General features: G+C 42.9%; 1 protein-coding gene across 3 annotated transcripts in view; it reads left to right on the forward strand.

The window, feature by feature from the left end:
• Positions 1 to 13,732, forward strand: part of LOC146208948 (uncharacterized) — a 72,707-nt gene that overhangs the window by 48,062 nt on the left and 10,913 nt on the right. For 2 of the 3 annotated variants that reach the window (XM_084596660.1, XM_084596672.1), the window contains exon 2: positions 8,951 to 8,996. In XM_084596660.1, coding sequence (XP_084452786.1) covers positions 8,951 to 8,996 — 46 coding nt within the window. Of the gene's footprint in view, positions 1 to 5,142; positions 5,273 to 8,950; positions 8,997 to 13,732 lie in introns of those variants that run through there. The other variant, XM_084596665.1, reaches the window with a different exon arrangement.

Consider the following 13,732-nt stretch of genomic DNA (forward strand, 5'->3'; position numbering starts at 1 on the left):
CGCCATTGCACTTCGGTATGCATTTATGTTTTTTGCTTCATTCGTTTTTGGGGTAACGAGGGCGCGGTATCTCTCTTCCTATCGGACTACTACACTTTATCAGCGCTGCATATTTCGTCGGTTTTAATGCCTCTCTCACATCAAAGGCAAGAATACTCTCGAGGCTGTGAAAACAGCAATCGTTTTCACTGTCACACACCAGACCGAGAAGCTGACTACACAAATCATTACGGTCTCGATAGAAGTGTGCGGAGAGTACAGCAGCGGACGCATATCTACTGTGGCCAACTGTATACTCAAGGCAAGAAAAATCACCTGTTCGAGATGCTTCACAACAGGGACACCACACCATGAGACTGTCAAACAACCATGAACCTGACGTAAACAGAAGTTTGCGAGCTAGTTGGTTCATAATTCGATGCAAAGAAAGTTTCGCTACCAAGACGAGGACGAAGGAAAGACAAGACGTACACGAACGTAGACTAACCCAGTTAGTCTTTCTTTGTGAGCGTCTTGCTTTTCTTTCGTCTTTGTCTCGATAGCGCAGCTTTTTATTTACGTCAATTCCCGAGCGTCCGCCAACCAGGAGGCCCACGCTGACGGGGACATGGACGCAGTCACTAGACACTATGGAGCCATCATTGAACAACAAAGAGCCCCAAGGAGGACCTACCTAACCAACTGTTCATTCATTAATGGAGAGCAGTTTGTTGCCTGAAGACAAATAAAACTAGCGTATATCCTGGAGTCTGCCCAGAAAAATGTTCTCGAATACATATAAGAAAGTCGCCCTCTATGAAGATGACATACTACCCTTTCCCATGTTGCATGACCTGCTAGAAAACAAAGGTAGCGCCAATAACCACCTTAATAACATCTAAGCAATGAGAGGCTGCGCTGTCCTGCTCGACACGTGATGACCAGCTCAGCTGATCGACAGAGCGCGCAAGACGACGAAGGCTACTGGGGCCTTGGACGGAGGGCTCCACGTACGACGGGAAAATCCTTGTTGCTAAAAAGAGACCGGAAGGCGTGGCGTGACATGGTCCATAGGGTCACGAAGAGTCGGACACGACTTAACGACTGAACTGAACTGAAAAAACTTTTGTGACTCACTTGTAAACCAGCATTCAGCGTTAGCGGATTATTGATGCTAAATGAGATGTAAGCCAAATGGGAACGCAGACTAAATGGTTATGAGGTGTACAAAGTACGTTTGCATCAGAATTTTGTTACAAAATCACGCGCTTATTTTCGTCGACACTTTTTTCTCAATTTGGGTTGCAGCCTGGGCAATGGCTGTTCGGCCGAGAGAGCTGTAAACATTTCGCGTAAAACGTACATGCGACACACAGAATGTTTCCGGTATTTGTGCGGCACTCTCACAGCAATCCGTTGGGCCCGTAGAGCTAGGTTTTCGTTTTGGAGCTTGGTGAAGCTAGCCTAATTTCATGTATGCCCATATTTCAGCAACGTAGAAAACTTGGATTCTCCCTCTACATAAATCGTCTAGTACACTCCAGATTTCAGAATCGCATTTTCATTGCTGGAAACATATTTCTGAATACAGAAAACGAAACTGTCTCAGAGGCTAACATACATTACAAATAGACTACGTATTATGCTTTTTAAAGCATTAAATATTCTACATCTGTTTGTATCTCACTTTCCACCAGGCGTGGTAGGTTTCTTATGCGAACTCGCATTTCGTGCTTGCTTTTCTCGCGGAATCACCATGTGATCGACAGGATGAAATCTGGTGACTGCTTTTAGAGGAGGCTGACGTCTCTTCATCCATAAAAGCTAAACACGTAACTGGAACCTAGCCCAGGAGGTGGTTATAGCCTCTTGAACGTATGCTAGCGGGCAAAAATATTTAAAATTGTGAATTTTCTGAGTTACAAACCAAACAAGTGAGAACTCAAGCTTTAGCCACTAGGAAAAAAAGGCAGGCCGTCCCAATTTTCCTTAGTAGTTGGGGAACTCGGCTTCTAAATCCAAGGACGTGGATTCGATCTTGGCCACGGCTGTCGATTTTGGATTGAGGTTAATGAAAAGACGATCGTGCGCTGTGTGATTTTGAGTGGACGTTAAATATTTCCAGGTGGTCGAAATTGTCCTGCGTCCTTCAGTTCGATTTTCGGTTCGGTTCACTTCGGTTGTTTTTCTATCACATGTTTCACAGTTTTTCTTTTCTTAAACAGGGAACTATACCATCTAGGTAGCTGTGCGCGCTCAAAACAATTACGCACCCAGTTTATATTCGGTATGCGCCCACTGGTCATTGAAGTAAAGACACTTTTCTAGCATTTTTTCAGTGAAATGGCTTGCACACTTTGCTTCCCTGATGTAGGTTTTCAATTAGAGCATATTATATATATATATATATATATATATATATATATATATATATATATATATATATATATATATATATATATATATATATATATATATATATATATATATATATATATATATGTATATATATATATAAATATATATATATATATATATATATATATATATATATATATATATATATATATATATATATATATATATATATATATATATATATATATATATACAGCCTTTCAAGAAGACGGATGAAAAAAGTACTTTAAGCACCGGTGTAGGAGCAGTCCGCCTTTCTAGAGAGCAGTATTGTGAACCGGGTGAGAGACGGGTGCATTCAATTGTCTAAAATACTTTCTTTTCTAAAATTTAGTAATCGAGTTTACCTGTCGAAAGGCATCTTCGTGTCACGGGCAGTGGGTAGCCACCTGTGTCAAAAGCCTGAGACTTTTCGCACGACTTTCTAAGTTTTATGATGCCCTATAAATTTGGGAGACAGTCTGAGAACCTTTAAAAAGGAGGCTTAGATCAGGCTGTACGCGAGGTCTACTGACACTGGACAGTTATATAGTTCTATGGGACTTTTTGTTACTGACTGTTTAGCTCTGCTATTTTATTGCTAACTGCTTAGCTTTTTAAGGCCTGTTTAGTATAGAGATGCTGCATGATAAATCCTCAGAGGCAGTCGTCTCGTCCTACGAAATCTCTCTACAGGTTTACAGGTATATGCTGCTTAAAATTGATGTTTTGAATGCGTGGGTTTGTATTCATCCCAATTTCTATGTGCGAGGCGCGTGATGTTACTACACTATAGTGTGGCTATGCACAAGGAGCTCGAAGGATGTGGCACGGTTATGTAAGGGAGAACGGAAGTATGTCTGGTACTTCCGTGCAGCAACTCACAAAAAACTTGACGACAAAGTACGAGCCAAGCTTGGCAAGGCGGAAATTTCCCAAACTCTGTCTGGTTGTTGCACAGCCAAATATATGAGAGAAAAAATGATCAATATAAAGCCTGCGAAGCGAAGGGGACCTTCGACCATATCCTTTGGGAATGACCTAAGTCTCCGGGCGCTAGATACGACAATAAAAGTAGAGAAGCCCGGGTAACCCTGCTGCGAAACGATGTCCCCGCTGACCAGCAAAAAGCCGTCCGCCTGGCGGGCCGCGAATAACCAATGTATATTCGCCAGTCCTTAGTCGAGGAGGTTCCAGCCCCCGTTCCTCAGGCCTGCGTGCCAGGAGCGGGGAGTAGAGGGGCTCCTAAAGCGGTGGAAATTAAAGTTTTAATCAATCCATCAATCAAGCTTAGGACCCATGGCTCAATTCTAAGACCCTTGGGAACGGGCACGATTCCAAGACCCTTGAGCTCCGTTCCAATAAATTCTATATACAGAGAGGGCCATTAATGCTTTCTCCTGATGAATTTTGCGGCTCCGGTTGCCCAATTTCTATTCACAGAAAATGCCCGTCTTTCTCCAGGTGACACTCTCGATTCCGGTTAGCAAGCTATGACTATTATCAGAAAGGGTCCATCTTTCTCCAGATGACCATCATAATGCTTTTTGGTATATCACTAGACGAAGTGGATTCCGCCCCAACCATGCAACAAAACCGCGCCCGAGTGCTGCCCTCTTCGGCCATGTGACGTTTTTTTTTTTGTCACGCCGAAGGCGGTAAGCACTCAGTTATGGATCTCCCAGAGTAGATGTAATTTTTACTATCTACTACTCAGTGTTCGGGAAGCCTGTAACGTCACAAGCTACCTGACCCGCTATAGCTCTTTTTTGTGACCGCATAAAATTACGTGAATTTTTCGTTCAAGCAGAATTTCGGACGAACATGACGTTGGGATTTCACGCGCTCGCTGTTATTTCACACTGTTTGGAGGCGACACGAATTCGCAAAAGTCACCCCAAGATTCATATTGATGAGATCCCATGTTAGAATGATGTTAATGCACCTCTGGCTAACCCCCACGGGTGGGCCATGCCCAAAAGTGAGGGCCTGATCGCAACTGCGTGTAATGAACCCATTCTGTTCCCCGTCCATCTTCCCTTAGAGATCGTGACAGCTACAGAACCAATAAACAAACCGAGGCTTGTCCCAGGCCTAAAATAAAGCACACGTCAAAAGGCTGTCGAACCAATTGTGGCATTTCCTTGGTAAGATAAGCAACATATCGTTACTGTAAATTTGTTACCTTCCGCCGCGTCTCTTGTGTTTAGGGAATATGTGAGAAGTATTTTTCGGCATTGTTTTCTATACCTTTTAGTCCGTGGCAATAACAACAAAGGAGCGGCGTAGGGATGTACTAAGTTTCATCCTAAGCAGCGACACCACATAGCTCAGAAATTTCAGTTTGATTAAAGTTTGCCTCCTCTTCCGGCATTCTGACGATTTCTGTGAAGTAGGATGAAATCAGCGAGCAAGTGCTGTATATATTCTGATCATCCAGCATGACTACATTCTGTACATAAAAGAAGTCGGCCATTTACCTCTAAATAAGCCTGGTCCTGCGCCAGCTGCATCGATTAGATCCACGCAAACGTCGTAATATCCTTAACCCATCTTTCTGTCACTCCCTGGTTCACTTGTGTTATCTTCTAATTCATGTTGCAGGAAATACACAGCTCTATATAGGAAAAAAGGGCTTGAAATCGGTTATTTATCATTCGTAGGTACCTACGTATCTGAAATCGAAGGCAAAGCTTTTATGGCAAACTGACGCAGGTGCTGTACCGGGAATTCTATTTCCATTACTTATTCCGACATCTCATTGCATTCAAGCATTGGAATCACATATAAGCAATAGCTCAAAATGAGGGTTTCGAAGAAGCGCGAGGTGAATCGTCAAGATGAGAGCGATTTTCGTCTTCCTGCTGTTTGCTCTAGAACTCTTCAGCGCTATCGAGTGAGTAGAAGGCTCTTATAATTTCCCAAGATCTTTACAATCTGCTTCCAGTTTCAAAAGCACATCGCCGCTGAAAGTGTGAAGTGAGGTAAATATGCCGTCGACAGCAAACTTTCCGGTTCGAGTGGCATTTAAAAATCTTTTTTTGGGTTTAGGGGCATTCATTAAGTGACGTGGAGCTCGATGGTGGGGATAGCAACAAGCGTGATGGCCGGCCACTGCATAACACAGCCACTGACCCTATTTGCCGCACTAAGTTTCAAGTTGCAAGCCTATGACAGAATTACGAAGTGCCAGGAAATGTACAGGGATATTCAAAAGTTCCCGCCCACATGGTCTCTTTCTGAGCAGTATAGTGAGGCAGCTGCAACGCCTTCAAAGCTCAACATATCTGTGGAGGGTAGACGAAACATTAATTTAACCTCTGAGATAATTTATAGGTTTAATGGGATCTCAAGTGACAAAATATGCCGAGCAGAAGCAGAACCTGTGGCCTGGGAACTTTTTACTATCCCTGTACATGTAATTGTTCCCAATAATGTAAAACCTTTTATGCGGAAGTGAAAATAATCCAGATATATTTCGCAGTACCCCTCATGACGTTTGAAGACGGTGTGCCCGGTTTAGCGATCATTTTATTTTAGAAGCAACGAATTATTTTAGAGCGTTTTGCGGAACAGCGAAGATTATGTACTTTTGAATCCAGGCAAGAAACTGAGTTAAGCTTTAGGTTTAAAAGTACAAATCGCAGCATTAGCTCTTTTTTTAAAGGCCACCAAATGCTAGCTTTTTTTTGTTTCGGCGAATGCATCAGAATTTAAGAGAGCACGTTGTTGGGCTAGTCGGTCATACATACTAATACATACATAAAGGCGCAGTCGTAACCAGGTAGCACGTGAACTCGCAGAGGCTTTTTTCATTGACAAGTCAGGTGATGAATGCGTAAGCGATTTTAGTATCAAGTTGTATAAGAGAAAACTTTCCTGGCATGTGCGCTTAGGCATTAATTGGATAAGCTTCACGGTGTATATATTTGTGTTCTTTCTGAATAAAATCAGTCGCGAGTTTGCGCCCGTCCATGTCCTCTTCTCGTCCGTGTCTTTTTTAGCACAATTCCCCTTTTTAAGAATGCATCAGAACCTGCAATTACCCTGACAATCTCATGATTTATTAGGAAGTGATATGAATATAGTTCATGCGCCAAAAATGTGCTGATGAGGCTAAACCTCTTTATTCTTGAAGGTGTTTAGCCGACGATAATGGTATTAAGCATCCGAAACGAATTTATTGTGCGATTCGGAATACAGAATAGGCCGAGATGAAACAGGCTGTCATCCTGATTGCCATGTATGAGTCTCTGTATCTGAAAAAAAAAAAAAGCCCACCCGGGCTCGAAATAAGAGCAGATGTATAAAATAGCCAAGATACATTAGAAACTAAAGTAAGAAAAAAATGTATCAATGGCTCGACCACCATAATGTCGGGCTGTATCCAAGCACTTTTATCGCCTCTCTACACCAGCTTTATTTATTTATTGACAGGCTTTGTTAAAAACAACACTAGCACTACAATCAGAATGAAACAGAACACAAGGTGTGATGAATGCACAATATACATATTGCGGCGTCGGAATCAACTAGTCTAGTTCTAGCTTCGTCTTTCTAAAATTAGCACACCGCCTCAAGCATTTCTGCTTTTGGGAGCCTCTCGGGAGGCTCCGCAGCCGATTTTTGGATCGCGAGAAAACAATCCATATATTGTCGAAAGTAAGTCCAAGCAAGTTGGACATGTTTATCGTAATGGCACCTGCAATTCTTTTTCGCCATATAAAATCAATGCCCGTGAGGAGTACAAATAAAAACGGAACCTCTCCGCGCTGTCTGCGCTAAATACCAAATGTCGTGCGCTTCTTCATTGTTTTTGTATATGTTTATCTTTCTGGTCGATGTGCACATTGCACTTCATACCAACAACTGACGTACGAGCTCATATTTCTCCTTGCCTAGCGTAAGTGCGCTGCTTCGCTCACTGTAAATTATTCTCAACTGTAGAAATGGCGGTTGTTTTTGAACCGGTGTCGCTTTGTTCCTGCTAAATGATTTTCCTATAGTTGTCAGCTGATCTCCAAAGTCCCGGACTTTCACTGTACATTGTTTGCTTCCAAACCCCGTTCACAACATCCTAATTTAGCAGTGTGACTGATTCATCATGCCTCCAAAGGCATGCAATTCTTGCAATAATCAGATCTATATCTAGCGCAATAACCTGCGTCCTATTGTACCTGAGGAGACGATGATCGAGAATAAAAGCAGCCTCATGAGGCATGATTTCGTAGGACCGTGAGATGAGCTCCGATCTCAAGTTGCCGTTTACCGTTCCGTGTGCAAGTTCGTCAGGAACGAAACCGCGTAGACCCAATCGGCGCTAAGAGTATGCCTTTAAAAATGCCCACCTCACCACAGTGGTAGCATAGAAGGGGGGGGGGGGGAGGCGACGGTCCGGTGCCCGACACACTTCTGTCGTCGTTGACAACTGGCGAACCAAGACCCAAGGTAAGACTGGGCTGCCGCACTGCCTCAGTCGTGGCATTCACGTCGTAGCCTGGTGCTGGTGCTGACAGAAGACAGATGCATATGCAGGTCTAACGTCAAGTTGGCGAGGAACCGCAGAGACCTGCTGCTGCTGTGCAGCCAGGAACACCTCGTGCCGTATTGACTTCACACATCGATCTTTAGACAGGCGCGCTTGAAAACAGCTGAATGGCTTGTAATTCCTCTCTGACAACCATGACGCGTCCACCTTGATAGGTCACTCAAAATGGCCTCATCGCACCCTAGGGACATTGACAAAGTGTCTACGGTTGCTTACATCCCGACTGTGTGGGCGGGCTCGTTGTAGAAGCTTCCTTTACGTGGTGAGCGCCTCGGTGAGAAATTTCGCACCAGTACGGTATAGGCAGTGCACAATACCCGCGAACAGCTCTTGTTTTGCCCACGCATGAGGTGGCGAAGTTTCTCCTCCTTCTAGGAGCGGTCGCCATGCGGTCGGTTTGGTTCGTCCGCTAGTTACGAGAGTGCAAAGCAGTTTCAGCTTTCTCCCGGTGGTCAGCGTTCGGGAATGTGCATAGGAGTATGCGGAGAAACCTTCTTTTAGTTGGACACGGGTTTCTCGTGGCTTTTTGATCCCAAAATGCATGTTGTGGAGCTGCATGAAAGACTCTGGTCACAAAGAAAAAAAACTTGAGCTTTCAACATTATTGATTAAAAAGGAGGCAGTTGCCGTGACACTATATTAGAGATTCTGAGCATTTTAGACCTGTTAAAATTGCAGATAGCTAAAAGTGGTCGACAGGAAGGCTTAAGCCTCATCAGAACTACCAGCTAAGAGACGAAGAGAGCAATGATTTATTATTTTGCTTATCATATTTTATACATACGAAGATTTATGCCGAGTTCCTTAGAGTAGCAGAAGTAACCAGGATAAGGTGAGTGGAGGAGTGGCAAAACAAAATTTTCTATTCCTTCAAATAAAGCTGAAGGAAGTAAAGAAACATTTCGAAATTACGCAAAAGAGCGTTACTAGAAGGCAGCATTGCCGTATATATGGACATAGGTTTTGTAAATTGGGCATTCACATGAGTGAATTAATAATTGCATATGACTCGCTAATTCGTTTCAGAAAAAGTAATTCATCTTCTAAGGAACCGCCGAAATGTCACGGAGAGGTGAGTATCCGAATTGTAGCTTATTAATTCTGGTCGTGCGATTACGATGGTTTAGTAAAATGTTCATTTGGGCTATTTGAAAGTGATTCACATATGGTAGAACACAGCGAAATCGACAACGGACAGAGGACCAAGATGAACACAGACAAGCGCTGACTCGCAACTATATTTTAGTTCGAAATCCAAAACGCATTTACTGCTGGTTCCTTCACTCACAGTTCCCACCAACTGCCGAAGGTACCGACCTTAGAAGGGAAATCATACGTCAAAGGCTAAAAACTATCAAAAAGCGGTAACAGGACAGGCGCGAAACCATAAAAACCATTTCAGAAGTTTATATCGGAGAAACCGGCAGATGTATTATTATTGGGTACATGGAAAACATTAGATGACTCTTGGAAATAGAGTATTGGCATCGAAATGAGTATTCTCAAGGATGCACCAAACAATACAAAAAATAGTATGGACCATTAACGCGCACACGCCCATTCTATTCCGTCACAAAAATAAAGCAACAAGAGAGGTAAATGAATCATTCAAAAAGGACAAGAATGTATCAATCAACCGTCAATGGTAATTTTACGCAAATAAACTGCCTTCCTTGTTGATAGTTGATGTTCTTGTATTGGCTTTTTAAAGAATTTTTATGGTTTCACAACTGTCCAGATATCGGCTGTGATTCCGTTGAGATACCGAATGTAAAGGCTATGGGTGTGAAATAGGATCTGGCTTCCACAGTTGGTACTCTGCGCATGTGTGCTTGAGCTAGGGTTCGAGTAACCAGCTATAATTGTATAGCTGTAAACACTTAGTAATAAAGTATAATTGTGAGCCAGCGCTTTTCTGTGTGCATCTCGGTCCTCTGAACATCATTGAATCGCCGCGCTGGCAGATGAGGACAAAGGGAGGACATGAACACGCAACTGCGCTGAAATTTGATCTTTATTGTGGATGCGTTTTTATCCGCGTTTTATATTATACTGATGGCATCAACGCGCAAGCGCAGCTGCAAGAAAATTATGACACTCTCATTAGCCACGTATTTTTGTATCATGAAAAAGGCAGGAAGAAAAGGCAGAAGCCGGTCCACAGGCTACAAATGTGGCATAGAAGCACGTAAAAAGACAAGGCACGATAGCAAGCAAAACATGGTAAGGATGAGAGAAGAATTAACAAGGAAAAATTCACGAAAAAGTGAAGACGCCTTAAAACATCCACAGAACGCTGAAGACGCATGAAAACCAACGGAAGCCACAACATAATCACGCCAGAAAACTTCATTGAGGATACATGAAAGCATGTAAAAAACAGGCGTAACAGAGGCAACGATTAATAGCCAGAATTAAATGAGTAGCTAAAATCAGCTAAATGACCACGTACGTAAGGCGACAATTAAGAGGCCAAGCAAACGAGTGGGTTAAACAAATGGTCATTAACATGGCTTTCAATGCAGAGCAATCATATTTACCTAGAAGGGAATGTGATCCTTTTTTTTTAGGAGGGTAATTGAAGCCATGCTGACGCAGTCTGCTTTCCGTCATTGATACATGATGGAAGCATTAATTATTTCGCGCGTCATCTGGTTCTTGTTCTTAAAGCAAAAGTATTACTACGCTATGTTCACAGATTTATGTCAGCAGACCGCGTCCGCAGACCGCGTCCGCAAAACATGTCCGCACAATCGTGTCCACAGCAGTTGTGAATAATTGAGAACTGTTAGAGGTTAATGAGTGGTGTCAATTGATACAAGATGACGTAATGTTTTGTCTGAAAAAATAATTAGTCCAATAATATCTATAGGTAGAATAATTTGAGGCAAAAAATGTAAAAGTAAAGGCGAAAATGTTTGAAATACTGAAATAGTTGAATGTGTCAGTCAATGAGGGTGACGTCAAGATGTATCATATACTAAATAGTTAATTAAATCAGCCAATTAAGGTTACGTCTATGATACGACGTCACGCAACTGGAAGTAGAGCCGAAAAAGAGCATAGGAAGGAATTGATACGCAATTTTAAAGTACCAAAGGCTAAAATGAGTAAACAATAAGTGTATTAAGTAATTAGAAGCAACCAGAAGTAACCAACAGACACATCCGTGCGTTTCGCATTACTACAATGCAGATTACTTAGTGCTCTTTAATTAATTACTAAGATTTCAGTGTTAATAACGTTTGGAGAGTGAATCGTGCAGAGTTAAGTCATAATAGTGGATGGTCAAGTTGCCTGAGGTTTGTCATTTACGTTCAATATATGCTCCGTTAGTCTTCTGTTCACACAGCGACCTGTCTTCCCAAAGGGATCTTTGCCTCAGGAAAGAAAAATACTGTAGACGGCTCCTATGGCGCATGAAACAAACAGCTCTTTGAACCTTATTGTGCATTATTTCCTTAGTCGGGCTGGTTTATTGACGCGCTTACACAGGCTGGACAGGCGGTGCTGAGCGGCAAAGACTACTCAAGCTCGTATTTCTTTCCCAATTCATTGTAAATTGTGGGATATTGGTAAATACACGGAATGACGATAAGTTTGTTCCGATCTCTTTCGTTGGAAGGAGTGGGCGTTTTGTTTTGCATGGCACTGATAATTTTCTCCCCTATTGAAGAAAGAAGCAATTCAGGATATCCAGGTATAAACTCTATCTGGGCTAAATTCCAAAAAATTGCCTCTAAAGAGTCCCCAGAAGCCTGGGTTAACACGGTATCGAAAGCGGCTTGCATAGCGCTTCTCTTTATTAGCTTGCAATGCGCGAGATTGCAAGGTAAGATCGGCTTGTTCGCTCTTGGATCAATAGACCAGCACATGTGTGCAAACGTGTATCGGGTCATATACCCACCCCCCCCCCACCCTTCTTGATCGACTTGCACTTAGCCATGCACGCTAGAACACTCAGCACAAAGCTGGCAAAATTCACCGCTTTTGAAAATGTTCAGATACCTAGATTATCTAGCTGTTTTAGAAAGCCATAATGGGGGGGGGGGGGGGGGATGGGTGATTTCCTGCACTAGGTTAGGACAGTTTTTATATTTTTAAATCAATGCTTATGACCACTGACTTTAACGGATGAAATACCTGACAATGGCTTAATTCGCTTTCGTGAGCTCAGGCTGAGGTTTTCTCCAAAAGACGTTAGCTGGTCATTCGATCGAAGAGCCAACACGCCTGTGTTACCATACGACTCCATGCATTCCAAGCTAATAAAAGAAACTTTGTGGAAGCCGCTTTCAATAACGCAATAATCAAGTCTTGCAAACACTCTTTAGACGAAAGTTTTCAGAATAAAGCTCAGAAATTGCGTCAAACCGGATACCTGGCATGACGTCTCTTTCCAAAAGCTGCGAAAATGCTCAGTTCTATGGAAAACGAAAAGCTTACTGCGTCGAAAGAAAGCGATCAGAACAAGAAACCTACCGTCATTCGGTTCTTTCAAATGGTATCGCACAATTTACAAAACATTGGAAAAAGCTAGGAGTAGATGTAGTTTTTCAGCTCCTCACCGCCTGTTCATACTTTGTAAACGCGTCAATAAACTTGCCAAACGAAGGAAATGATGCCAAATAAAGCATAAAAACCGTTTGTCTCATGCGCCACGGGAGTTGTCTTTACTATTCCTCCTTCATGCGGCAAAGATTACTCTGGAAAGAAAGATTGCTGTGTAAACAAAAGACCATAGAGGAGCATATATTGAACGTAATGACGAAATATCAGGAACTTGGCCATCGACTGTCGTGACTGCTTATCCTGCAAAATCCACCCTCCAAACATTGCGAACACTAGAATCGTGGCAAAAAACAAGAACCAACTAAGGCGGGAAATAATTGTAGTGGCCGTTATTGACAACCTGAAAGGAGATTGCGTCAGCGTGCTTTCATTTGCCCTCTTAGAAAATGGGATCACATTCTTGTCCGGGTAAATATGATTGCTCTGCATTTCAAGCAATGTTAAAAGACCATTTCGTAGCCCTTTTTATCCCTTTTGGACTGTTAATTGCCGCCTCGCTTATGTCATTCTTTAAGCTGATTTTAGCTACTCATTGAATTTTAGGCTCTTAATCGTTGCCTTATTTATGAATTTATTTGACCTGCTTTGATGTGTAGCCTCACACACGTTTCTTGACGTGTGGTTTGTTGGCCTACATTCTTTATATGCACCTTCACCTTGTCATGAATTCTGCCTAGTCAATTGTTGGCGCATCCTTGACATTTTTCACATGTTATCGTGTCTTGTTTTTATAACTTTCTTTTCTGCCTCGTGTTTAGCTCCGTCAGTGTTTTGCTCGGCTTTGTTACTGTGTACTTGACCTTTGCCTTTTTCTTGCTGCTTTTCTCGCGCTGGGTTTTGTGGCTACTGAGATTGTGATAACTGTCCTGTAAATGTACTCGCACGTTGATGCCCTCCTGGTAAATATATAGCGCGGATTAAATCATGGCCAGCCTTTGTCCTCGTCGACCAGCGCTGCGATTTCACGATGTTCGAAAAGTACCAACTTGCTCAGCAACACAACCTGCGTACCCGCAGGGGCACCTTGTGCAATGAGGTGTTGGTGCTTGGCGCCACCACGGACCCTGAGCCCCCATACCGAAGCTGTAATCCGTACCGTGGCGATAGGTTGAAAGGTTGAGGGAAGAAATCGTGAACGGTGGCGGTCGAGGTCGTGGTCAAGCTTCGGCCGACGGGCTCCCCACCTGTCTACCAGGTGTGGGGTTCCGGGACCTTCCTCTGCGTATAAGGGTGCAC

This window comes from Amblyomma maculatum, chromosome 1 (genome assembly GCF_055883805.1).
Source record: "Amblyomma maculatum isolate TAMU_Amacu chromosome 1, ASM5588380v1, whole genome shotgun sequence".
Lineage (NCBI taxonomy): Eukaryota > Metazoa > Arthropoda > Arachnida > Ixodida > Ixodidae > Amblyomma > Amblyomma maculatum.